We start from the raw sequence: 27,566 nt of genomic DNA, 5'->3' as shown, positions 1-27,566 counted from the left end.
AGAGAACCTTTAGGACCCTGTTTATACCTGGGAGGGTCCTGGGAGAACAGAAACAGGATTCGGGGGGACTCTGTAGGATCTTGATAAGACATTATCTTCTTAACAGCTTGTCTTCAATTTTCAGTAAGGAGATACAGGCTTCATGGTCCAACTAGCCTAGGCTTAGGACTCCAGATGCAAAGAAGTGTCTGCTAACATTGTATGATGACTTCTGGATCACCTAGTTTCTCATTCTTCATCTGCTACATTAGTTTTCTCTTTATGAACAACTGAGAATAATAATTGGGGACCAGGGAGACTGTATAGTGGTTATGCAAAAGACTTTTCATGCCCGAGGCTCCAAGGTCCCAGATTCAATTCCCAGCACACCATAAATAAGAGGTGAACAGTGCTCTGGTCTTTCTCTGTATCTTTCTCATTAAAATAAAATTAAATATAGTACTTGGCTACAAAGAAACATGTGTCCTGTTTTGAGGAGGGGGTATTCCTCAAAGATGAGACCGTGGAGTTTACATCTGGAGAAACGAGGTGTCCTGAACCCTGTGCAGAGCTGTGGTGCTGAGATGAAATGAGGTGTCCTGAACCCTGTGCAGAGCTGTGGTGCTGAGATGAAATGAGGTGTCCTGAACCCTGTGCAGAGCTGTGGTGCTGAGATGAAATGAGGTGTCCTGAACCCTGTGCAGAGCTGTGGTGCTGAGATGAAATGAGGTGTCCTGAACCCTCTACAGAGCTGTGGTGCTGCAGATGAGAGGTAGCTGGCTCTGTAGGGCACATGCATTTCCCTATGGTGACCTTGTCTTCCAGGATTCCAGTGATTTGGAATTCTTGAGATATGAGCCTGGGCCAGATAGATCCTGTTATTTCCCAGGGGAAATTTTTATTTTTAAATCAAGTTTATTTACAATGTGTGCATAACAATTGTTCCCATTTGAAGTGTAAAGTTTGATGTGCTTTTTTTTTTTAAGTTTTTTTTTTTTATTGTGAAAGAGATAGATAAGAGACTAGAGCACTATGCCGCCACTATATGACATTCAATTTGTTTTGGGTTGGGTTTGGTTTGTTTTTGTTCTGTCTTTTCTTGTATCTGCATTTGTCTGCTTGTTTGTTCTGGTATTTCTAGGACCATGCACGTGTCATTTCATTGCTCCAGGCTGTTTTTCATGTAGAGAGATAAAAAGAGACAGACAGACACTTTCTCTGTCTCTCTCTCTCTCTCCCCCCCCCCCACAACAAAGCTCTTTCAAATGCCACAGTCTTCCCATGTGGTGCTAGAGTTTAAAGCTGGGGCAGGCCCCTGGTAAGGCAGGCGCCCTACCAGGTGAGCTCTGTCTCTCAGACCTCTGTCTTTTTTTTTTCCCTCCTCCAGGGTTATTGCTGGGCTCAGTGCCGGCACCATGAATCCACCGCTCCTGGAGGCCATTTTTTTCCCCCTTTTGTTGCCCTTGTTGTAGCTTTGTTGTGGTTATTATTGCCCTTGTTGACACAATTTGTTGTTGGATAGGACAGAGAGAAATGGAGAGAGGAGGGGAAGACAGAGGAGGAGAGAAATATAGACACCTGCAGACCTGCTTCACCGCCTGTGAAGCGACTCCCCTGCAGGTGGGGAGCCGGGGACTCGAACCGGGATCCTTAGGCCGGTCCCTGTGCTTTGTGCCACGTGCGCTTAACCCGCTGCGCTACCATCCGACCCCCTAGACCTCTGTCTTTTCTGTTTCTAATGGGGTATTGGAGATGGAAACCAGGACCTCACTCTTGCACAATATGTGCTCTACTGCTCAACACCTACCCAGTCCAGTGGGTCAGGTTTTTATATATATATTTTTTCCTTTATTGGGGGATTCATGTTTTACAGTCGACAGTAAATACAATAGTTTGTACATACATAACATTTCTCAGTTTTCCACATAACAATACAACCCCAGTGGGTCAGTTTTTTTTAAAGATATGTGTTCACCTACAACCACCACTGCAATCAATACACAGAACATGGCCATTATCCCCAAGGTTCTTTTGTGTGTCTTTCTGGTCACACTGATACCCCTATCCCTGCCCTCCGGCAACAACTGGCTTACTCCTAAGAATACAGGTAGAATTTGCACGGTCTAGATTATCATATAGATGGAGACATACAGTATGTAACATTTTTGAATCTGGCTTCTTCCACTTAGCGTAATACTTTTGAAATTAACCCATGTCACTAACCTAGTTTTGTCCTTTTGACTTCCCAGTAGTGTTCCTCAGTGCGGCTGTACATGTATTTATCCATCAGCCGGCTAGGGAACATCTAAGCTGTTACCAGTTTTTTACAGTTATGAATCCAGCTGCTGTGAACACAATCATATTAACAAACAAAACTCTGGGACTGTAGGAAGCTCAATGGACAGCAGGTAGACCGTTCCTGTAAGAGGGAGAAAGGAGTCAAGTAGCTAATGAAACCAAGAGCAACCAGTTTAAAAAAGAGCTGTAGGGGAAAAAAAAATCTGTATGAAGGACGGCTGAGCAGACATCTTTTAACAGCATGGGAAGCAGTGGGTTACAACAGCCCTGGCAGGACACAGTAATATCGACAATTTAGTCATTTTCCTTGAGCATAGATGGAATTGAGCCAATAGACTCAACCCTATTGTCTGGGCTATACTTTTACAGTACGTTTGAAGGCGTGTCTAGGCACAGAGACAAAAAGCTCTATCCACATCGTTAGACCTTACTGGCTGTGGGACCATGGGCAAGGCTGAGTAACCTTGGCAGATGGACACAAAAGACCATTATGGGCTGCTAGACGGAGGAGATGAAACTCAGTAAATGACTGAGCAAGTGTCGGGTGCATCAAGTGAGCTCAGTTAGAATGAATTCTTGTTCAATGATCATGTAATACAGGGGATCCGTAAGAGAAGCATTCCGAGAGATTTCTTAGGAGGCTGGAATACTTGAAGGTCTCTTTCTTAAACTGCATGGGGATTTATGTGACATTACTTATGTATCTGTTAAATAACTGACTTCTCAAAATCTGGTTAGATCTTGAAAGCATATCAGCTCAGTTACAAAAGTTGACCCGTGTCCTTCCTTATACAGACTATCCAGTGCCCAGGCTCCTTCCCTTACGCTTCTTCAATCTCTAAATTTATGTTCTTAAGATTTTATTGATTGATTGATGAAGAAGATAGGAAGAGAGAGAAAGAGAAAGAACCAGACATCACTGCTGGGGATTGAACTCAGGACCTCATGCTTGAGAGTCCAATCCTTTATCCACTGTGCCACCTCCTGGACCACCCTTCAGAATTTATTAATAGCATAGACTCAGGAACATTTCTTCGGGTGTCAGTTTTGGAGATGTTTGGTGTGGAATCTATTCACCTGGGCGGACTCTGACTCAGGGCTGCCAGCTGCACCTCCACTGTAAGGAAGCCTCTAGGGTAGAGTCAAGAGCTCAGTTTGGAAACCAGGATGGATTGTGGGTTTGGATTCTGACTTAAGTCACTACACTCCGCTTTGGCGCTGAGTCACTTCCTCACCCAGCTCTTACAGAATTACATGACCTAGCAGTACTAGGACTGCCTGAAAATGTTTGCTGACCCTAATTTCAGGCTACGCTACGCAGCCGTTTCTGTTTCCATCCAATTCCAAAGTCCACCGACTGCATACAATTCAAATGAAATGGGAAAATTCAGGATATCTCCCCGGTAAACCAGCAAGATTATAAAAATGATATTTTCTGTTTCACTGGAGCTCAAGCTAACTCTCCTGGGTTCTGCGTTGAAAGGAATATCCTTTCCAAGTTTGGAGCAGACAGGCTTGGCCGCTCCTTGCCTCCCCCCAGTTGAACCTCCTCCTCCCGCCCTCCCCATCTCCTCACCTGCTCCTCCCGGCGCCCAGCTAACCCCAGCGCGCTCATTGGCGGGTTTACCTTTATTGATTTGTTCTCAGCGTCCTCTGGGCTTCCGGCTCTGGCACCGGGTGCTGACCGTTTTGCTCCAGGCTTTGTAAGAAACATAGATTTGAGGCCAGGAAGTGGCGCACCTGGTTGAGCACACATGCTATAATTCGCAAGGACCCGGGTTCAACCCCCTGATCCCCACCTATAGGGGGAAAGTTTCACGAGTGGTGAAGCAAGACCGCAGGTGTCTTTCTGCCTCTCTCCTCCCCTCTCAATTTCTGTCTCTATCAAATAAGTGAACTTTTTTTTTTTTAAACATAGACCCCCCCCTCCCCCATTTCCCCAGTGCCAGTGTGTGCGGATGATCTCAGGTTTCCCTGACATCTCAAGGGTGTTTCGGGCCCTGTGCACACTCGAACCCGAGCAGGGTGGGCGAAGCCCCTGGAGGACCCAGTCTGTGCGCCGAGTTGGGTGGCGAGCTGGGTGGCGAGGCGGCCCCTGGGCTGCGCTTAGCGTGGGCAGAGCCAAGAGCTTCCGTGCGCCCTTGCCTGCCAGTCCTAGTCCAGGGGTTTGAAAGGGCGGCTGCCTCCACCTTCGCCCTCCTTCCGCCTGGGGCTCCAGGTGTTTACAACCCTAGGAATTCTGCCTGGGAAAAGGTTCGGAGAGGCTAGGCTGGGTGGGCCTTTGAATGCCCGCGTCTTTCTCCCATTGGCAGAGCGCAGGCCCGCCCGCCCGCCCGCCCGCCTGAAACCACTGGTTTGGGAAAGGGCGGGGCCCAGGTGCTGGCTTTCTTAATGTTTTCCTTTGCAGTTCTTTTGAATTCCAGTGCTTTCAAATCTACTTAACTGAGCTTCCCCTACCCGTCACGCCCCCCTCATGCTCCTCTCCCTACTAAAAGAAAAGGCGCCGTTTCACCGGGTAGGGGGCGGGGGGGGGGGAGATTGAGCCTTACTTTGTACTTACTATGGCCCGATAGATAGTAGTAACACGACTGAGTTGAAATAACATCATGGGGGGGGGGCAAACTAGACAGACATGAGAACTGTTTCTTAGACTTTTTAATTTTTCCTTTATATATATTTTTTGTTCATTAAAGGAACTGTTAGAAAAGTAGCACCGACTACATACGATGCTTAAGAAATACAGAAAGTAAAAAAACCAATTTTGTTGAAGTGAATGTAGCTAAAACAAAACTAGAGCTGACGAAATAACTGGTTTGGATAGTGTGTGCCGCCCAGGTTGGAGCCTGGCGCTAGCAGCAGTGGAAGCTCCGGCTGAGAGAGATCTTCCCCCGCACCCCCGCCCACCCCACCACTATCCAACTCTGTGCCCCTCTCCTCTTTCCCAAAAAACAAACAAGACAAACAAAACCCCTCACTTTCAGGGTTTTTGTTTTTTTTTTTCTTTCCCATCACCAGGACTTCATCACTCTGACACAGGCTATGGGAAGAAACAGAGAGGGAGACACACTACAGTAAAAAGCTTTCCCCAGTGAGATGTAGGCTGGCTGGAACCTGGGAGCTTTCGCCCGGCAAAGTAGGCAGCTTCCCCAGTGAGCACTGCCCCATCGCTTTAACCATGTTTTTCTTTTAGCTTTTATGTATTTTTAAATGCTTTATTAGTGATACATATATTTACTTATGTATCTAAAACTTCCCCAGAACTCTTGTTTCCTACAAGAAAGATGGTCTGTTTGTAATTTGCGTTTGCACTAGTTCAGTATACTTAACCCTAACGAAGAAAAACCAGGAATCTCATGGGTTTATCTCCCTCCCCCCCCCCTTTTTTTTTATTTTTCAGTCCAGAGCACAACCGCCAGAGGAGAACAAAAGAAAGCCAGTTTTGGGAAAACTTGGCAATCTGTTCACGGCAGGAAGGAGAAGGAGCACCAGAAACGGAGGAGAGAGCCCCACCAGCTCAAATGCCAAATCACTGCCTCCCAAAGATGTCACCTCCTCTCAAGTCCCTGACAGCGAGAACAGGAGCACTCAGCCAGACAGCCCAGCCGAGCAGGATGCAGACCCGGGTGAGGAAGGCTCTCCCCTGAAGGCCCAGGAGCCAGGCGAGGAGAGCTCGGACCCTTGCCCCCAGGCTGCCCCCCAGGACGCCGAGCTGTCGCTGGGCCCCAGCAGCCCTGCAGCGGCGGCGGCGCAGCAGTGCCATGAAGGTGATTCACCCCAATTAGAACCTCTTGAGGTGGAGGGAGAGACTTTCCCAGATGCCACCACCGCTGCCAAGCAGAATTCCGCGGGGCGGGAGGCTGCAGAGGCGCGCGCGCGCTGTGCGGGGGAGGACGCAGGTGGCCAGCAGGAGACACCCCAGGGTCCCGGGGGTGTGAGCGGGCCGTCCGGCCAGGCGCTGCGGGCTGCAGGGCCGGAGGAGGCGGCGGAGAGATCCCCCGGCCAGGGTGCGGGCGGAGGCGGCTCCCCGGAGCCCCCCGAGGGTGCACCCGCTGCGCCCGGAGAGCCCCCCGCGCGGGGCGCGGACAGGCCTGGGCAGCCCGCACACGTCTTGGCCTTCGACATCTACCTGAGCAAGACCGAGGTGGCCGCCGCGGCCGAGGACTGCAGCGACCCCGAGGACATGGACAAGAGGCCGGGCGGCCGCAGGTCCGGCCGGCGCCGCAGGGCCCCGAGAGCCGGCGAGTCCCCGGCCGCCGCACACGCCGCGGGCTCCGAGGACCCGGTGGCGGCGCCCGGCGCGCCCGCAGACGCCGAACAGAAAGTGAAACCCGGGCGGGCCGCCGCCGAGGGAGGCGCTGCCTCCGCCGCCGCCGCCTCTGCCCCCGCCTCGCCCGGCCCCAGAGGGCAGCCCCGAGCCGACGCCGAGCGCAGCAGACCCGCGCCGCCCGCCGCGTCCCCCACCAAGCGGAGGGGCAAGAGCCGCCTCCCCGAGGCCGGACCCACCTCCTCGCCCGCCGCCGCCGGCGCTGCGCGCAGGGAAACCCCACCCAAGAAGGCACCGGAGGCTGCCAAGGCAGCGCCGGGGGACAGCGCGGAGGAGGCGGCCCGGGGCAGCCCTCGAGAGCTCACGGTCAAGAGCAGCTCGCTGCTGCCCGAGATCAGACCCGAACACAAGAGGGGGCCCCTGCTCTTCAACCACTTCGACGGCCGGGGAGAGGGAAGTCGCTGCAAGGAAGTGGGGAGGGCGACAGCTAGTTCGGACCCCGACGGCTTGAAGCCCAGGAACCACTTTGGTGCCAGCAGGTCCACGGTGACCACGAAAGTGACCCTGTGAGTAGCCCGGGGCCTGGGGGTGTGTGTGGGGAACCACTGCTGGTCAGCAGGGAGGGAAGGGCCAGTCCACACCCCACAGGGTGGCCGGGCTGACACTCTGGGAGCTGTCTTTCTTGCTCTTTCTGTTCGAATAGGGGGTGTAAGTTCATGGAGGAGAGCGCGAGGTGTCTCCAGATGCTTAATGTTGTCGTGAATAACAGCAGATGGCACGGCCCACTCTGGATTCAACTGCACCCCAGCGGCGCTGGGAGGATCTTTCTTTCCATTTTTATTAGAGACTTAACAGTATTTGTACAAAATGAAATGACAAGATTTGAGTCCACACCGTGTGTGTGTGTGTGTGTGTGTGTGTGTGTGTGTGTGTGTGTTCACCACACCTTCCACTAAAGTTCTGGGCTCCTCCTTCCCCCAGCTAACAGTTCTCACAAAGTCCAAGGTGCAGTAGGGTTTCTTCACCGCAAGTTCATTTGCTTTAGTCCTTTATGTTTTCATTCCTGAACAAAACCATCGAGCAGTGAGACTTTGTTTTTAATGAGAAGGAAATGAGGGCATGGAGGCTAGAACCTAGGGCTTTGCTTATGGGCAATAATGCTGAATCTACTTAAGGTACCAATTTAAACAAAAAAAATCATATATACACATAGGGAGGAGAGAAAAAGAAAAGAAATACTTCACTATCCATAGAACTCAGTGTTTGTTGTCAGAGTTCCACAGAATTCAAAGTGTTTGTTTCAAGAGAACAGGGATAGAGCGGTCCTGGTCCCCTAGATGGGTACTTTCAAACCACAGGCAGTGAGTTCAAAAGTGCAGAGCACTGATCTGTGTTCCGTACAACCCAGGAGCTGTGACATGTGTGTATTCAAGAGAATTCACAGAACTTTTTATGGAACAAATGCATTATTGACTAAACCTTTTTTTAAAAAAACACTGAATATAGGTATCTTGTTTATCTCTTTTTATGTCGTTAGGGAATCTGGCTATACTTTTGCACCCAGGTTGAAAATTGGTTTTCCGCTATTGGAATAAAGGAACGTTCATGTTCCAATTAAGAGACAGTTTGCTAGAATGACATAGATGCGTAAGGATGAAGCTCATCAACATACCATGAATACTTGCTGTTTTTTTTTTTTTCAAGTATTTTTGAGTACAGTCTTTATTTTTTGCCACTATGGCTTTGCTAGGGCTTGATGCCTTCCTGACTCCACTGCTCCAGGTGGACTCATTTTTTTTTTCACCCTAGCTCGCAGGTGAAGGAGGAAGAGAGATAGGAGAGAGAGAAAGACAGACAGAGAGAGAGAGAGAGATCGGAAGAAGGTAAAAGGAAAAGACACTTCCTCATTGAGTGGCGCTCCTGTGTGGCTAGTGGTTTAAACATGGTTTCTCCTGCATGATAACGTGTCCTCTACCAACAAAGCCATATGCATGTACATGGTTAAGTGAGTACCTCTATTCATGGAGTTGCGCTAGGAATGATGGGAAAGCAAACCCACAGCTGTGATTCAGTATATTGCTCTTGAGAAGTTTATGGCCTAGTCTGGCACGCAAGACGTAGATTAACAATAGGAGGTGATATCTGGATAAATCACCAAGTGGATGTTACCATCTGTAAAGACTGGGAAATGCCATGGAGGGAGAACTTCTTTTTGGGTCTTTGAAGGAGATGGAGCTCAGCTCCTTTGGTGGAAACTGTCCCCTGTGGATATGGGCAGGAGAGAGAGGACACACTAGGGAACTGACAAGATCTCCCTTTTCCAGCATTCTCTTCCCCTCCCCCACTTAGCACATCAGAAGTGAATCTCTAAAGTGATTACTTTTTTTTTTTGCCTCCAGGTTTGTCACTGGGGTTCTGTGCCTGCACCAAGAATCCACTGCTCCTAGAGGCTATTTTTCCCTTTTTTTTTTTTTCCATCCAGGGTTATTGCTGGGGCTAGGTGCCTGCACCACGAATACACTGCTCCTGGAGGCCACTTTTTCCCTTTTGTTACTCTGGTTGTTTTACCATTGTTGTGGTTATTATTATTATTATTGATGTCATTGTTGTTGGATAGGACAGAGAGAAATGGAGAGAGGAGGGGAAGGCAGAGAGGGGGAGAGAAAGACAGACACCTGAAGACCTACTTCACCGCCTGTGAAGCAACTGAGCCAGGGGCTAGAACCGGGATCCTTATGCTGGTCCTTGCGCTTTGTGCCACATGTGCTTAACCCACTGCGCTACCGCCTGAGCCCCTATTTTTCTCATTTTTGTTGTCCTTGTTATTGTTGCCATTGCTGCTGCTGTTGTTGTTAGATAGGACAGAGAGAAATGGAGAGAGGAGGGGAAGACAGAGGGGGAGAGAAAGATAGACACCTGCAGACCTGCTTCACCACTTGTGAAGCGACACCCCCCCACCTCATGGGGAGCCAGGGGCTTGAACCAGGATCCTTGAGCCAGTGCTCTTAACCTGCTGAGCTACCACCCGACCCCCAGTGCTTACTTTTTACCCCTTATATTCACACAGTGATTTGTGGCTGGCACTTTCACATCATTCTTAAACAACATGATTTTATTCTGACTCTCTGGATTCTTGGCTAGACAAGCTTTACAGTCGGTTTGTTTGGTAAGTAGATGAGAGAAAAGTCTACTTAGTGACTAAGGCAACGAACCTCAGCAGGTGTTAACCTGGAAACGTCTGGTATAGACTCAGCTATTTATTCTGTAAGGGCAGCGTCAGAGAAATAAGCTGAGAGAATGATGCCTATTATTTGTAGAAGGCCAAGTGGACTGAGCATGCAGCTCGCCCAAGAGTGTGAGCCTTAGAGAAACACTGCTGTGCACCTGACCACAGAGGCTTCACTTGTAGTCTAGAGGAGCAGAGGAGAACCAGGAATGTTACACGGTTAGGGAGCAGTGTAAACAAACCTGGGACAAGAAGGTTGCACAATGTAACCCTTCATATGCAGTTTCTAGTTAACAGAACTAAAACAAACACCGTGTATCCATGCTGATTTCATTTCACTTCACTTCTGCCATTCTGCCATTTGTGAGATGCTTTAGTCTATGTCCTCTTCTCCACACACCTGGCATTTGGTGAGTGGGAAGCTGTTGAAATAGAAAATTAATCCTTTCGAGACCTTTGATCCACTTCCGTTTGATTATTATTTTTTTCAATTCCTTAGAACAGAGAACAGCTGAGAGGGAGAAAGATTCTTCTTCTAGCGTTTGCTAGAGGGAGAAAGATAAGAGACACCTGCAGAACTAACTGCTTCACTGCTTGTGGAGTGTCCTCCCTGCAGGTGGGGAGCGGGGACCGGAACCCAGCTCCTTTTGTGGATCCTTGTGCTTAGTATTATGGGCGCCACCGCCTCGTCCCCTGATTGATGGTGTTTTTTTATTTTTTAGATCAATTTAATTTTTCTTCTGAGAAAAACTCAGCCTGTTTTGTAAAAAACATGTGAGTATGCAGTTTTACAGTTTAAACTATTTTGTGTTCCTTGAAAAGGAACGATTTTGAAGCACCATGTTTCTGAATGCTTTCAGAAAAATGATGTTTTCCACTGTCACCCAAGTAGTGAATGTGGAGACTCATAAAATGTGTATAGAATGAGGAAACTCTTCCCTCTCATCAGAACCATGACTTTTTAGACTCCAGTTTATTTCCCCACCTCACATTATAATGAAGGCATTAAAACATGAATTAGAGGAACGTTCCTTTTAATCAGTTGGAACTGGGTTAATTGTAGTGACTCTTAGGAGTGAACTTAATAGCACAGAAAGTTTGGTAGTAAAATGTATTTTGATCTCAGTGCAAATCTTTAATCTGTAGATGTGTATTTCCTGTTCTTAAGGTAGCAAGCTTGTTGGCTAACCTGGAGTGCTTTTAAACAATAGGCTTTGATGTCCCTGCCTTTGGCTGGGGAGTGAGAAATTTTTAATATATATATTGGCAAGTGAACATCTTTCACTACTGATAGGTTACTTAGGCTTCTTTCTAGCTGTCTTACAGGTTTTAAAGTTTGGTCTTTAAGGGAATGCTAATAAGCTAATTTTACTTTTAGAAATAAGACACAGGTCCATAATGAGAGAGGCCATATAGCATATGGAGATGTATGGGGAAAATTTATGACATATGTCAAATTAAGTTTTTAGTAAAATTAAGAAAGTCAAGGGGACAGGTGCTAGCTCTCCCTGTAGTGTGCACACTTGTCCATGTGCAAGGGCCTGAGCTCCAACCCCAGCACCACATAGGAGGATTCTGGAACAGGGGAAGGATAAGGGTGGTGCTGTGGTATCTATCTTTCTCCCTCTCCGCAATGAAAGGGTTTGAAATACGGAATTGAGGGAGTTGGGCGGTAGTGCAGCGGGTTAAGCACACATGGCACAAAGCTCAAGGGCCTGTGTTAAGGATCCTGGTTCAAGCCCTCGGCTCCCCACCTGCAGGAGGTCGCTTCGCAAGCCGTGAAGCAGGTCTGCAGGTGTCTATCTTTCTCTCCTCCACTCTGTCTCCCCACCTCTCTTCATTTCTCTCTGTGCTGTCCAACAATGACAACAACAACTATGACAACAATAACTACTACAACAAGCACAACAACAAGGGCAACAAAATAGGAAAAATAGCTTCCAGGAGCAGTGGATTCCTAGTGCAGGCACCAAGCCCCAGCAATAACCCTGGAGGCAAAAAACAACAACAACAAAAAACATGGAATTGAGCATACAGGAAGCCCAGACCTTGGGTGGGGGGCAATGTCTAAATTCTTTGAAGGACTTCTCAAGTTTCTGTCTTCTTAGCCCCCTCCCCCCAGAATGCTAGATTGTATCACCGAAAGTTACATGGTCTGTCCTTTCTGGAGACTTTGCAGGCCCAACCTTCTTCCAGACCAGCGAGTCCATGCAGGAACCAGCATTAAGACTTGTTATTGAAGTAGCCTCTTAATCATGATAACTTTGTTTTAAAGAGTTCATGATAACTCATCGATTCCTTGTCATACAGCTGGAAACAAACAAAACAGGAGAGGGTTACAGAGGCTCGTCTCATTGGCAGACCCTCTCAGTGTAAAGAGAAGAGTAGAGTGAACTGGAGTGTGGCGTCTGAAACCAGAGCACTTGGCTTCAAATCATGACCCTGTCACTACCTGTGTGACCTCAGGCAAATCACTTACCTCTCTAGACCTCACTCAAATGCCTACACTTTCTTATCTTAAAAAGAGTGTACAAAGTTAGACTTTGGGCAAGCCATGGGAAGTCTTTTCCAAGTGCTTGACAACAGTGAGTGCTAGTGGTTATTATCTACCACTTTCATTTTATAAACCACTGGACTAATGGTTTAAACCGCTCCTTCCTTCCTTCCTCCCTCCCTTCTTTCCTTCCTTCCTTCTTTCCTTCCTTCCTTTCTTTTTCTCTTAATGGTGGAATCTGTTCTAGAAAAACTGACACAGATGTTTAGAATGATTCTAGCTTAAAGGAAGGTATCTGCCCATAAGCCTACCCCCCTCAATTTTTATCCCTCCGGCCCTGGAATACCTTCATGTAACTTAGGAGGGAGGGGGAAATCAATTAGGTTCTAAACATCTTTATTTTATTTTTTATTTAGCTTTATTATTTTTTTTAATTGGGGAATTAATGTTTTACATTCAACAGTAAGTACAATAGTTTGTACATGTATACTATCCCCCAGTTTCCCATATAACAATAGAACCCCCACTAGGTCCTCTGAATCCTTCTTGGACCTGTATTCTTCCCACCCACCCACCCCAGAGTCATTTACTTTGGTGCAATACGCCAATTCCAGTTCAGGTTCTACTTGTGTTTTCTTTCTGATCTTGTTTTTCAACTTCGACCTGAGAGTGAGATCATCCCATATTCATCCTTCTGTTTCTGACTTATTTCACTCAACATGATTTTTTCAAGGTCCATCCAAGATCGGCTGAAAACGGTGAAGTCACCAATTTTTTACAGCTGAGTAGTATTCCATTGTGTATATAGACCACAACTTGCTCAGCCACTCATCTGTTGTTGGACACCTGGGTTGCTTCCAGGTTTTGGCTATTACAAATTGTGCTGCCAAGAACATATGTGTACACAGATCTTTTTGGATGGATGTGTTGGGTTCCTTAGGATATATCCCCAGGAGAGGAATTGCAGGGTCATAGGGTAGGTCCACTTCTAGCCTTCGGCGAGTTCTCCAGACTGTTCTCCACAGAGGATGGACCAATTGACATTCCCACCAGCAGTGCAGGAGGGTTCCTTTGACCCCAAACCCTCTCCAGCATTTGCTGCTGTTACCTTTTCTGATGTATGACATTCTCATAGGACTGAAGTGGTATCTCATTGTTGTCTTGATTTGCATTTCTCAGGCAATCAGAGACTTGGAGCATTTTTTCATGTGTTTCTCAGCCTTTTGGATCTCTTCTGTGGTGAATATTCTGTCCAAGTCCTCCCCCCATTTTTGGATGGGGTTATTTGTTGTCTTGTTGTTGAGTCTGGCAAGCTCTTTATATATGTTGGTTATTAAACTCTTATCTGATGTATGGAATGTAAAGATCTTCTCCCATTCTGTGAGGGGTCTCTTGGTTTGGGTAATGGTTTCTTTTGCTGTGAAGAAGCTTTTTAATTTGATGTAGTCCCATAGGTTTATACTTGCCTTAGTCTTCTTTGTAATTGGATTCGTTTCATTGAAAATGTCTTTAAAATTTATGCGGAGAAAAGTTCTGCCAATATTTTCCTCTAAGTATTTGATAGTTTGTGGTCTAACATCCAAGTCCTTGATACACTTGGAATTTACTTTTGTATTTGGTGAAGTAGAGTGATTCAGTTTCATTCTTCTGTGTTGTATGCTTTACATTGGGTTCTAGTTCTCCCCTGCCAAGAGAATTGGATCAGTCCTGCTAATTTCGTGGGCCCGCTTGGCCCCGCCCCAAGGAACCCCGAGAGAGGGTTCCTGAGTTCCAGAGAGAGAGTTGGAGAGTGCTTGCGCCGCCGCAAAGAGACAGCAGAGTTTTGTTTGGTGATTAGTTTGGTTTAGTTTATGAATCATTGTTCTTGAATAAAGAAATACAGCTTCCCTGCCCAGCCGTTGTCTCCGTGTCTCTGTTACCCGCCCGTGAAGCTAGCCCGGCCAGCAGGAGCCTCCGAATTTTAACAACAAATGGCGCCCAATGTGGGGCTTTTTATAGGGCGACAACCAGGGGTGACGTGTAGGGCCAGGATTGGTTGAAGGGGGCACTGCTAGGATTTCGCGGGGCGTAGTAAAACCTGGGGGCGGAGACTGCATCAGAATAACTCCTCAGCAACATCTCCTCCTATCCCTTTATATCTAAATGGACACAGTAAAGAAAAATGGAATGGAGCAGGCTTAAATGTTTTAGAGGAATGCCATGCTCAGGTGGAAAGATGTAGGACTTTCTGTGGAGGAGGGAAGGCTTAAATGGCTGCGAACCTTGTGAGATTTATGCATCCTCCTGTGCTCAACCCCGCTTTAGAGAGAGAGACTTACCTGGAGAGACTCATCTCATAGGTTTAAGTGCAGCCTGCTCAACCATCTCTTCACAATATCTCTACATCTTTTCTATCTTTCTATCTAGTAATTGCATAAGATGTACAAAGTCTGTAAAAGACTATCATGGGGCAGAAACCTTTTGTAACAGAGACGACCAGAGACGTACGGCTGGGCAGGGAAGCTGTATTTCTTTATTCAGGAACAACGATTCATAAACTAAACCAAACTAATCACCAAACAGAACTCTGCTGTCTCTTTGTGGTGGCGCAAGCACTCTCTCTAACTCCGGAACTCTCTAACTCTGGAACTCTGGAACTCTGGCGGGGTTCCCTCGGGGCGGGGCCAAGCGGGCCCGCGAAATTAGCAGGACTGATCCAATTCTCTTGGCGGGGGAGAACTAGAACCCAATGTAAAGCATACAACACTTCTGCATGTTTCAACCCATTGTTTCCAACACCATTTGTTGAAGAGACTCTGCTTTCCCCATGTAATAGTCTGGTCCCCTTTGTCAAAGATTAGATGTCCATAGGTGTGGGGCCTCATTTCTGGGCTCTCAATTCTATTCCACTGGTCAATGTGTCTGTTCATGTTCCAGTACCAAGCAGTTTTGATGACAATGGCCCTATAATACAGTTTGAGATCTGGGAGTGTGATGCCTCCGGTTCTGTTCTTTTTTCTCAAGATTGTTTTGGCAATTCTAGGTCTTTTCTGGTTCCAGATAAACATTTGTAGAATTTGTTCAAACTCCTAAAAAATGTGCTTGGGATCTTGATGGTGATAGCATTAAATTTGTAGATGGCTCTGGGTAGTATATTCATTTTGATGATGTTAATTCTTCCTACCCATGAACATGGAATATCTTTCCACTTCTTTGTGTCTTTTTCAATTTCCTTGAGTAGTGACTCATAATTTTCAGTATACAAGTCTTTCACTTCTTTGGTTAGGTTTACTCCTAGATATTTTATTGTTTTTGTTGCTATAGTAAAAGGAATTGATTTCTGGATTTCAATTTCTTCTAGCTTAGTGTTTGCATAGAGGAATGCCACTGACTTTTAAATGTTAATTTTGTAGCCTGACACCTTGCTGTATTTCCTGATGATTTACAAAAGCTTCTTGCTGGATTCCTTAGGTTTTTCTGTGTATAATATCATGTCATCTGCAGATAGGGAGAGTTTGACTTCTTCTCTTCCAATCTGTATCCCTTTAATTCCTTGCTCCTGCCTGATTGCTATGGCAAGAACTTCCAACACTATGTTGAATAGTAATGGTGATAGTGGGCAGCCCTGTCTAGTACCTGATCTGAGGGGAAATGCTTCCAGTTTTTCACCATTGAGTATGATGTTGGCTGTAGGTTTGCTATATATAGACTCCACTATCTTCAGGAATTTTCCATCTATTCCCATTTTTTGTAGTGTTTTGATCAGAAAGGAATGTTGGATTTTGTCAAAGGCTTTTTCTGCATCTATTGATATGATCATGTGGTTTTTGGTCTTGCTTTTGTTGATGTGGTGGATCACATTGATTGATTTACGTATATTAAACCAACCTTGCATGCCTGGGATAAACCCCACTTGGTCATGATGAACAATCTTTTTGATATACTGCTGTATCCGGTTGCCTAGAATTTTGTTCAGTATTTTAGCATCTATATTCATCAGAGATATTGGTCTGTAGTTTTCTTTTTTGGTTATGTCCATGTCTGTTTTTGGTATCAGAGTGATGTTAGCTTCATAGAAGCTGGCAGGGAGTATTCCAGTGTCTTCAATCTTCTGGAAAACTTTTAAAAGTAGAGGTATTAGTTCTTCTTTGAAGGTTTTGTAGAATTCATTTGTAAAACCATCTGGTCCAGGACTTTTATTTTTGGGGAGGTTTTTGATAACTGTTTCAATTTCATTGGCTGTGATGGGCCTGTTCATGTTATCCACTTCCTCTTTACTTAGTTTTGGAAGTTGGTAGGTATCTAGGAAATCATCCATTTCTTCCAGGTTTTTTAGCTTGGTGGCATATAGTTGTTCATAGTAGCCTCGCATGATATGTTGAGTTTCTGCGGTGTCTGTTGTGATATCTCCTCTTTCATTTACTATCCAATTTATTTGGGTCTTCTCCCTTTTTTGTTTTGTGAGTCTGGCTAAAGGTTTGTCAATTTTGTTTACTCTTTCGAAGAACCAACATTTACTTTCGTTGATCTTTTGTATGGTTTTCTTATTCTCAATGTTATTGATTTCTGCCCTAACTTTAGTGATTTCTGTCCTTCCGGTTGCTTTAGGGTTCCTTTGTTGTTCTTCTTCTAGGTCTTTAAGATGTGAAATCAGGCTGTTTATTTTTGCTTTTTCTTGTTTCCTAATGTGTGCTTGTATAGCTATGAACTTCCCTCTCAGTACTGCCTTAGCTGTGTCCCAAATATTTTGATAGCTTGTGTCTTCATTTTCATTGAAGTCTCGAAACATTTTGATTTCTTTCTTGATTTCCTCTTTGACCCAGAGGTTGTTAAGAAGTATACTGTTGAGCTTCCACATTTTGGGATTATTACTAATCTTTTGTTGATTGTTAAGTGTTAGTTTAATTCCACTGTGGTCTGAGAAGATGCTTGGGATGATTTCAATGCTCTTGAATTGGCTGATGCTGTCTTTGTGGCCTAACATATGGTCTATCCTTGAGAATGACCCATGTGGATTTGAGTAAAATGTGTATTCCAGTTTCTTGGGATGAATGACTCTGAAAATGTCCAATAGTTCTAGTTTATCTATCTCTTCATTTAGCTCCCTTATGTCTTTATTGATTTTCTTCCTGGATGATCTGTCAAGTTGAGAGAGTGGGGTGTTGAAGTCCCCTACTATGATTGTGTTGCTGTTAATATATTGCTGTAGCTCTTTCAGTAGAAGTTGGATGTATTTAGATGGCTTCTCATTGGGTGCATAGATGTTAATAATTGTTAAGTCCTCTTGATTGACTGATCCTCTGAGCATTAAGTAGTGTCTGTTCCTATCTTTTTAAATCTTATCTATTTTAAAGTCTATCATGTCAGATATGAGAATAGCTGTTCCTGCCCTTTTGTGTGAGCCATTGGCTTGTATGATAGTTTTCCATCCTTTCACTTTAAGTCTGTGTTTGTCTTGTTGAGTTAGGTGGGTTTCCTGTAGACAACATATTGTTGGGTTGTATTTTCTGATCCATCTTCCTACTCTGTGTCTTTTAATAGGTGAATTCAGGCCATTGACATTTAGTGATATCAAAGATTAAAGATATTTTAACGCCATTCTAGTAGAGTTTTAGAGTGTTCTGATATATGTCCTATTTATGATGGTCTGACTGTTTATAGAAGACCTTTCAGAACTTCTTTCAGGGCAGGCTTGGTGATACTTGATTCCTTCAACTGTTGCTTGTCTGAGAAGGTTTTGATGCCTCCATCTAGTCTGAATGATAGTCTAGCAGGATATAGTATTCTTGGTTGAAAGCCTTTCTCATTGAGCACTCGATAGATATCTTGCCATTCTCTTCTGGCCTGTAGTGTTTGTGTGGAGAAGTCTGTTGCTAATCTTATGGGTTTTCCTCTGTAGGTGACTCTTTGTTTTTCTCTTGCAGCCTTGAGGATCCTTTCTTTATCCTTATTCCTTTCCATTCTAAATATGACGTGTCTTGGTGTCTTTAAGTCTGGGTTAATTCTGTTTGGGACCCTCTGGGCTTCTTGAATCTTTATGTCTTTGATGTTGTCTAGACTAGAGAAGTTTTCAGCTATTATGGCCTGAAGAATGCTTTCTTCTTCTCCCTCTCTTTCTTCCTCTGGTAAGCCAATAATGCATATATTGTTTCTTTTGAAGTCATCCCATAGGTCTCTGTTGTTGTTTTCAGCATCTCTTAATATCTTTTTGAGATCTCTTACCTCTTTTTTAGTTGTCTCTAATTCATCCTCAATCTTGCTAATTCTGTCTTCAGCCTCATTGATTCTATCCTCTCTCCCCTCTACTGTTTTCTGGAGTCCATCTGTTTTGTTTCCCTGTTCTGATACTGTTTTAGCTTGTTCAGCTAGTTGTGTTCTTATCTCAGCTATTTCAGCTTTCATTTCTCTAATAACCTTGAGATAGTTAGTGTTTTCTTCCAGAGTCTCATTTGTTGTTCCTGTATTTCTGATTACAATTCTTTCAAACTCTTTACTAACTCCTGTGATTATTTCCTTAGCTAATGTTTGGATGTTGACCTCGTTATTTTGTGCTTCACCCTTTGGGGGGCTTTTAGCTGGACTGTTGTCCTGGTTAGTTTCTCCAATATTTCTTCTTGTTGGTTTACCCATTTTATATATTATGTTATGAGTTCCCTCTCTTAGTAATTTTCAAATTACTGATCACTATTTCCTGGATTGACTTGTGTCAATCCAGTAAGGTAATTAAAGGGTTCACAGTGGTGGAAGTTGACAGTTGTTTTAATAGTATTTTAATCCCTGAGTTGGAGCTCAGTGATTTAAAAGCCTCTTTTTTTTTTTCTTCTCTGTAGGCTATGGGAGCCTGAGGGCTTCTAACTTAATCACTGACTCCTAACTAAGAGATAAGGCAGGGTGTGGCAGAGATAGTCCGGTGGTTATGCAAAGAGACTTTCACAGCCCCCCAGCTATGCCTCGGAGGTATAGGTCTTCTCCTGAATTTGCTGGTTAGATCTCTGTCCCCCTGGTTCCCCTCTCTGCCGCTGCTCCAGATTCTGAGAGCAGTAGCAATGGAGACTCAGAGTTGCACTTGGTGAGTCTCCGGGGAGTCCTCTCCTCCCTTCAGCTGTCCCCTTGTTGGTGGGACAGACTGGAGGTGGTGTCTCAACTGATAGAGCATCGGACTGCTACCAGCCACTTAGTCTCTCCCTAGGCTCCTCTCTGTCACCAGCCACGTATTTGTACTCACTGGTGAGTTGGTGGGTTCCTGTAGTCATTCTAGTCCTGTCTTGTTTTAGTCCCAGGTGGTCTCCTTTGGTATTCCTAGTTGATCCCGGAGAGGAGAGGAGAGGAGAGGAGAGGAGAGGAGAGGAGAGGAGAGGAGAGGAGAGGAGAGGAGAGAAACATATCTGCTGCTTGTAGCCCCGCCTCCGGAAGTCCCCTCTCAGCTTTATTTTATCTTTATTTTTATTTCTATTTATTTTATTACTTATTTTGGATAGAGACAGAAGTGGAGAGAAGATGGGGAGAGAGAGGAGAGAGAGAGAGAGAGACACCTGCAGCCCTGCTTCAGTTGTGTACACTTGTATAGCTTTCCCCCTACAGGTGGGGCTGGGGGCTGGAACCTGGGTCCCCATCCTTGTAAAGTGTGCAGTTTACCTCATGTGCCACCACCTGCATGTTTATTTTTAACAGACTGAGACAATGGCATAGTCAGGATAAGTAAAATTATTTGAAGTTCACAGAGATCACTGGTTTAAGAGCCAGAATAATAATAATAATGAACATTTTGTTGTTTAGAAAAGAAAACAGTGTGTCGATTCAAAGATGTATGATTATATTCAAGGATGTGTGTATAGTTATATTTATGTTGTGATTATATCCAAGAATCATGGCAAGGGACCAAGGGCACTTTTTGCTCCATGGTTTTTCTGGCAGAACCAGCAAAAGAGTAATTGGCATGTCTTCTCCAACTTCAGTTGTCACTCTGTTGAGGGAATGTTGATTTACAGGACTAATGTCGTTATGAAGGTGGATTTTTGCATTTCCTCAGGATAGGAGTCAGGACATCTCCCTCTCCACCACACAGTCATCCTGTCCCACCCTAGGGCCTTACATCCCCAGCTTCCCCATGAGCAATTAATTAATTAATTGCCTCCAGGGTCATCGCTGAGGCTTGGTGCCAGCACTACAAATCCACTGCTCCTGGAGCCACCCCCCCCCCATTTTATTGGATAGGACAGAAAGAAATTAAAGGGAGAAGGGAAATAGGGGGAGAGAGAAAGATAGACCCCTGCAGACCTGCTTTGCCTCTTGTGAAAGTGTCCCTCCTGCAGGTGGGGAGTGGGGGCTCAAACCCAGATCCCTGTGCAGGTCTTTGCTTCGTTACTACGTGTTCCTAACCAGGTCCGCCACCTCCCTGCCCCCAGATATTTTTTAGTATGTTATTTACTGAGTAAAGACAGTGAAATCAAGAGGGATGGGGAAGATAGAGATAGAGGGAAAGAGAGGGAACCACTTCACAGTTCATGAAGCTTCGACTCCCTGTAGTTGGGTCTGGGACTTGAACCCAGGCCCTTGCACATTGAAACATGTATGCTCAACCAAATACACCACCACCTAGCCCTTCCCCATAGCCTATTATACAGACAGTAGAAAACTTTCCGGTTGGGGTAGGTGTTGGCACAGCTGGCAGAGTGTATGAGTTACAAGGCTTACAGACCCTGGTTGAAGCCTGGTCCCCATCTACAGAGGGGAAACTTCATGAGTGGTGACAGTGCTGCAGGTGTTTCTCCTTGTTTCTCCCTCTTCCGTCCTGATTTCTCTGTGGCTATTCAATAAATAAGTAAAATTAAAAAAAAAAATCTAGCCCTCCACCTAAGTCCTCCTCCACTATTATGTTCCAGGACCTGCGCCATCCCCAATCACCCCAGAGTCGTTTCTGACAAACATTTTAAAGCGCTTTATGTACCAATTAGAGAGAGTAGGAGAGAGCATCACTTTGACAGATGTGATACCAACAGTCCAACTCAGGATCTCAGACTTGAGATGCAGCACCCTGTCCACTGCATCACCTCCTGGTCTGCAGTGAGGAAAGAATCTGAGGGAGGAGTCAGGCGGTAGTGCAGCGGGTTAATCACGCATGGCACAAAGTGCAAGGACCGGTGTAAGGATCCCGGTTCGAGCCCCCGGCTCCTCACCTGCAGGGGAGTCACTTCACAGGCGGTGAAGCAGGTCTGCGGGTGTCTGTCTTTCTCTCCCCCTCTCTGTCTTCCCCTCCTCTCTCCATTTCTCTCTGTCCTATACAACAACGATGATATCAATAACAACAACAATAATTACAACAATAAAACAACAAGGGCAACAAAAGGGAAAATAAATATTTTTTAAAAATATATTTAAAAAGGAAAAGAATCTGAGGGAAGGATGAAGGGAACAAAATGCAGTAAATATTTTAAAACCTAGTCTTATGAGAAAATGTAAAAAACAATGTGCTAAAATGAAAATGATGTAATTGGTGTCTGGAGAACTAACTGATATATCTGAAGTTTGAGGCTTCGTTGAATATTTGATTCTGTCCTCACGTTCTTCAAGCTCTGAGATGCATCCTGATTTCAGTGCCAAGCACTGTGCATTATGTGTTAGATACTTGACAAATTTGTCAGCCTCCCATCCTTTCATTCGACTTTCTTCAGCTCTGTGTTCCCCTCAGCCCTCATCCACAAACACAAACTTTCATGAGAAATAATTTCAAGTGTACTTAAAATTGTTTGAAAATAGCACCTATCAACAGGAGATTGGACAAAGAAGATGCACATGCAGAAGCTGAAATACCTTTCGGCTGCCATAAAAAGATGAGGCCCGGGGGTTGGGAGTTGGCACACCCAGTCAAGAACACATAGTACTAAACACAAGGATTCAGGTTCAAGACTCTGGTTTCTCGCCTGCAGGGGGGGATGCTTCATAAGTGGAGAAGCAGGTCTGCAGGTGTCTTTCTCCCTCTCTGTCTCAGTCTCCCCTCTCAATTTTTCTCTGTCCTGTCCAATAAAATGGAAAAAAATGGGGCTAGGAGCAATGGATTCATAGTGCAGATGCTGAGCCTCAGCAATAACCCTGGAGGCAAAAAAAAAAAAAAACAACAACAAGAAGAGAAAGAAAAAAAGATTAGGTCCTAGCATTTGCAGTTGTAGGGGTGACATTAATGAACCTTGAGGATAAGCTTAGTGCAGTAAGTTAGAGAATGAGAACACCATATGGTTTTCGTCATACGTGGTAGAAAAAAGCAAAGAAATAAGCAAAACTAAAATTAAAATAAACTATTAAGTTGTAAAATAAGTCAGTGCAAGGGGCTGGTGAACTGAAACATCTGGGTTGTAATGCAGTGCCAGTTCAGATGAAAACAAAAGACACAAAACATCCTTATGATAAGAATATTTTTAATAATAAAAAAGTGTTCCGGGGCCAGCAGGTAACGCACTCAGTAGAATGTGTACCTTACCGTGTATGAGACCCTGAGTTTAACCTTGGTACCACATGGGAGCACTACTGACTCGGAGAAGCTCCAGGGATAGGGGGTGGTGCGGGGGTGTTTCTCTCTCCCTTTTCTCTGTCTAAAAACTGAGGCATTGTGATGGTAAGGAATCAGAAGAAACATCAAGAAATATGGACATGGTTCTAGAGGGTCCAGGACTAGGAGAAACGAAAATCAAAAAGAGAATGGGAAGGATTTCTTGTAGTCTTAGAAAGAGTTTAAAATAGCAGTAGTTAATTATTATTATAACCAAATTAATTAAGGGGTTGCTTTACTATGAAAATCCAATGGTTAGCGTCTACAATAACATACCTGATCTCACTATGCTTTGGTCCACACTCCCAGAGGGATAAAGAATAGGGAAGCTTCCAATGGAAGGGATGGGACATGGAACTCTGGTGGTGGGAACTGTGTGAAATTATACCCCTGTTACCTTACAGTCTTAAAAAATTTTTTAAAAAAAATGAAAGAAACACTTGGTCCTAGGAGCAGTGTTATCACATAGACCTCTCTCTGCCACACAACACACACACACACACACACACACACACACACACACACACACACACGTTACTTTCTAGGGAAATGTTAACTTTTCATAACTTCTCCATAAATTGGTGTGTTTGCTTTTCAAAATGAGTTCCATAACTTTGTCTTCCTGGTTTATTCTTGCAGCCCTGCTAAGCCCAAACATGTGGAACTAAATCTGAAAACCCCTAAAAATCTTGATAGTTTGGGAAATGAGCATAATCCCTTCAGCCAACCAGTACATAAAGGAAACACCGCCACCAAAATCTCCTTGTTTGAAAACAAACGGGCCACCAGTAGCCCAAGGCACGCGGACGTTCGAGGCCCTAGGAACACCGCTGCCTCTAGTAAAACATTTGTCGGGAGGGCCAAACTGAACTTAGCCAAAAAAGCCAAGGAAATGGAACAACCCGAAAAGAAAGTAACACCCAGCAGTCAGCAGAACGGTGTGCTGGGCAAGGACACTTCTTCAGAAAACAAGGTCACTCTCCCTGGAGAGGACGTTCTACCAGCGACCCAGAATCTCAGTGGGAAAGGAACGGAAGGGGAGTCCAGTGAGGCTCAAGGACTTGCTTCTCAGCTTAGCCAGGGTGACGAAGCAGAGACAGCGGCAGATGCTGGCTGCCCTGCCGAGCCCTTGGTTACTGCTCAGGTTCCTGTCAGGGACCACAAGCTCTTTGTAGAGGACAGCTCCAGTGCTACTGATAGCACAACACCTGGACTTGAACATAGGACGGCCGAGACAGCCCAAGACAGCCTCCCTGTTCTTGATACCAGTTCAGTTCCAGCAGCTGTCTCAGCACTGCAGGAGAAGCCCCCAGCTGAGTCATCTAGTGGGCCTTCTCTCTCACTGCCTGCATCTAGTCCTCCGGGGGCTCCTGATGCCACTTGTACCCATGTTCCCATAAGCCATTGCTCGGGCGTTGATCTGAAAGTGTCAGAAAACCATAATGGATGTGCTTTGCCTGTGTCTCATCAGAATAATGAGGAAATGCCCCCTGCCCACCCTGCAGAAGGAGGTACGAACTCTTCTCCTTTGTCCGCAGTGCACAGCTCTGAGGCAGTGGGAAGGGAGTGTCCCTCCACGGTCCTTGTCCAGGTCCGGTCCTTTGTGCTCCCTGAGAAGAGCACCCAGGGCGTGAGCTCCCAGGTCGTCACAGACAGCTCTGAAGTGAGAGAAGTTCAGTTGCCGAGTTGTCACGACACTGAACTCGAAGCGGTTTCCCTCGCAAGCTGTGATCTCCAGAAAGAGGAAGTGCAGGGTCCGCAGAGCACATCACCCACACACAGTCACAGCAGAGAGGAGCCTGGGGCAGAATCTGGCCCCCAGGTCTCACCTCCAGGCTCACAGAAAGCGCTGCCTGTTCACACTCAAAATCAAAGTGATGGGGCGCCACCCATAGCTGAACCTGGCAGCAGAAATCATTTGGAAACTCCTCCCCGGTCCGCTCAAAATGCTGTCAATGGCCAGGACAGCCCAGCCAGTCTTCTGAACATTTCTGCTGATAGCGAGGATAGTGTCTTCGATTCTTCCTCTGACATGGAAAAATTCACTGAGATTATAAAAAAGATGGACAGTATGGTGTGTGTGCCCCAGAAGAAAAAGAAAGCCAGGGTGCCCAACTCTCCCACACCCTACTTTGCCATGCCTCCTATTCACGAGGACAATTTAGAAAAGGTGTTGGATCCTAACGTGTTTACCTTTGGTTTGGGAAAGAAAAAGGAAAGCCAACCAGAAATGTCACCAGCTTTACATCTGATGCAGAGCCTCGATACGAAATCCAAACTGAGGCCCAAACGGACGTCCACTGAAGAGAGTTTCCTCTTCAGATCCCTGCACGCTCACACCAACGGGAGAGAGGAACCTCTGGCTGATGCAGAAACCCACGACAAGGACAACAGAGATGTCACAAACGGCGGTGTGAAGAGATCAAGGCTAGAAAAAAGCGCGCTTTTCTCAAGCATATTATCTTCTCTACCGCAAGACAAAATCTTTTCACCGTCTGTGACATCAGTTAATACAATGACCACAGCTTTCAGCACTTCTCAGAACACTTCTCTTTCTCGGTCGTCTGCGTCACAACCTGTGGCGGAGGGAGCCCCACCCAGCCGCACAGACAAAGTGCAACCGAATCTTCTACCGGGCAGCTCCTCAAAGGTCTTCAACTTTGACGCTTCCAATGCATCTCACTCAGGCCTGAAAAGTCCAAGCTACATGGAAAAGTTCCTGCAGAGAGAGGAAACAAAAAAAGATGTGAATTCACGAAGCAACCTCCACTTCCCAGAAACAAAGTTTTCTGAATTTTTAAAACCGAAGAAGAAGGATGACCCAGAGAAAGCTGAGCAGACTGAAAGTGTTGTGCAGTCAAGTTTGTCTAACCACGGAAACAGTGACATGGACTTCGTGGGTATTTTCACATCTAGCCGGTTCGACCCAAACATTGCTTTTTCTGGGATGTCATTATCAGAGTCAGCCGTAAGTAGCAGCAAATTATCATGAATTGGGGGCTGTTTCTGAAGTGAGAGGAGGAAGGGAGGATGCATAACTCATGTTATTTTAGAAATGCTTATGCCCATGTACTAGCATACTGTATACAAGGAGTAGTTAAGAGTCCAGGAAAAACAGTCCTAAGAGTTTGTTCTCAGAGCACTCATAGCATAGTAGGGGAAATAAGGTACTAATGTTGTTGTTTTTTTAATATATTTTTATTTATTTATTTTCCCTTTTGTTGCCCTTGGTTTTTTTGTGTGTGTGTGTGTGTGTGTGTGTGTGTGTGTGGTAGTTATTGTTGTTGTTATTGATGTAGTCATTGTTGGATAGGACAGAGAGAAATCGAGAGAGGAAGGGAAGACAGAGAAGGGGAGAGAAAGATAAGACACTGCAGACCTGTTAACCTCGAACCAGGCTACCATCCAGCATAGTTTACCCAGGCAGAAAACCCCGTATATCTTTCCTTATTTGTCCTGGCAGTGGAGACTCTTTCCACTTGTTGAATTGACTTGTGCTCCAAATGTATCAATATTGTAGAATGTAATTTTGAAAGCTCTTTCTCAAAATAGGTACTAGGGTTTCTAGCCAAGGGTCTTCCTTCTCAAACATTTTGGTTTCAGGACTCTTTATTTTATTGAGCATTTGAAAATTTAATGCTTTCAGTGAATGTTATTTTGATTCTTAACCTTTATAAACACCATTTTTCTTTCTGTTTTTAATAATTTTTATTAGTGACTTTTTAGTGTTGATTTACAAAATTATAGGATGACAGGGATATAATTCTAAATTTTTATATATATGTATTTATTTTCCCTTTTGTTGCCCTTGTTTTTATTGTTGTTGTTATTGATGCTGTTGGATAGGACAGAGAGAAATGGAGAGAGGAGGGGAAGACAGAGAAGAGGACAGACACCTGCAGGCCTGCTTCAATGCCTGTGAAGCGACTCCCCTGCCACCTGGGAGCTGGGGGCTCAAACTGGGATCCTTACGCTGGTCCTTGCGCTTTGTGCCACGTGCGCTTAACCCGCTGTGCTACTGCCCAACTCCCCCAGGGATGTAATTCTACATTGTTCCTACGACCAGAGTTCAGTGTCTCTGTTCCCTCCTCTGGAAACTTCAGTAGTTCTCCCGAGGTCACAGATGTGGGTTGACTGCTATTTCTGTAATCTCTCTACATTTATATATTTCCCCTTTTTTTTTTTTATGGCCCTGCCTTCTCTTCCTTTCTAAGTGATACCTGCATTGTTCCTACTTCCAGTTGTCCTTCTTTTCTCCTTTTTTTCTCTCCGGGTCCTGATGTAATTTGAGTTCAGAGCCCTCTGTCATCTTCCCCTAACATTTCTCCTCCTCTGGAAGTGTGGACTACAGTTCTTTATGGGGAGCAGAAAGTGGGAATTCTGGCTTCTGTAATTGCTTCTCCACTGGACATGGGTGTTGGCAGGTTGATCCACACCCCCAGTCTATCTCTGTCTTTCCCTAGTGGGGTTGGACTCTGGAGAGGTGGGGTTCTAGGACACATTGGTGAGGTCGTCTGCCCAGGGAAGTCAGGATGAAATCATAGTAGCATCTGCAACTTGGTGGCTGGAAGGTGGTAAGATAGAAAGCAGGACAAAGTGTTTAATAAGCAGGAACCAAAAAAAAAAATAGGAGCAGAGCAGATGAGAATAGAGATTTTAGGGTGGTGAGAAGCTGGGAAGTCTATTTTAGGCATGTTCCTAGTGGCTCATGACTTGAGTAATTTTTTTGCTTGAGCTTGACAGTCAACCTGCAGGTGGACTAGAAATATTATTTGGGAAGATG

At 45.3% G+C, this 27,566-nt stretch overlaps 1 protein-coding gene and 1 long non-coding RNA gene across 5 annotated transcripts in view; one reads left to right on the top strand and one right to left on the bottom strand.

Annotated features, from left to right (window-relative positions):
* Positions 1 to 27,566, top strand: part of CRYBG1 (crystallin beta-gamma domain containing 1) — a 149,220-nt gene that overhangs the window by 69,656 nt on the left and 51,998 nt on the right. For all 4 annotated transcript variants that reach the window (XM_060190680.1, XM_060190682.1, XM_060190679.1 and 1 more), the window contains exons 2-3: positions 5,675 to 7,107; positions 23,423 to 25,751. In XM_060190680.1, the coding sequence (XP_060046663.1) occupies positions 5,675 to 7,107; positions 23,423 to 25,751 (3,762 nt within the window). The remainder of the gene's footprint in view (positions 1 to 5,674; positions 7,108 to 23,422; positions 25,752 to 27,566) is intronic.
* Positions 1,324 to 4,168, bottom strand: LOC132538167 (uncharacterized). The gene is made up of 3 exons (XR_009549626.1): positions 3,905 to 4,168; positions 1,698 to 2,398; positions 1,324 to 1,338 (listed from the first exon to the last, which is right to left on the bottom strand). It is a non-coding gene; the product is annotated as an uncharacterized LOC132538167 (long non-coding RNA).

This window comes from Erinaceus europaeus, chromosome 4, assembly GCF_950295315.1.
Source record: "Erinaceus europaeus chromosome 4, mEriEur2.1, whole genome shotgun sequence".
In the NCBI taxonomy this organism is placed as follows: domain Eukaryota; kingdom Metazoa; phylum Chordata; class Mammalia; order Eulipotyphla; family Erinaceidae; genus Erinaceus; species Erinaceus europaeus.
Note: the sequence above shows the minus strand (reverse complement) of the source record. Positions and strands in the feature narration are given on the sequence as shown.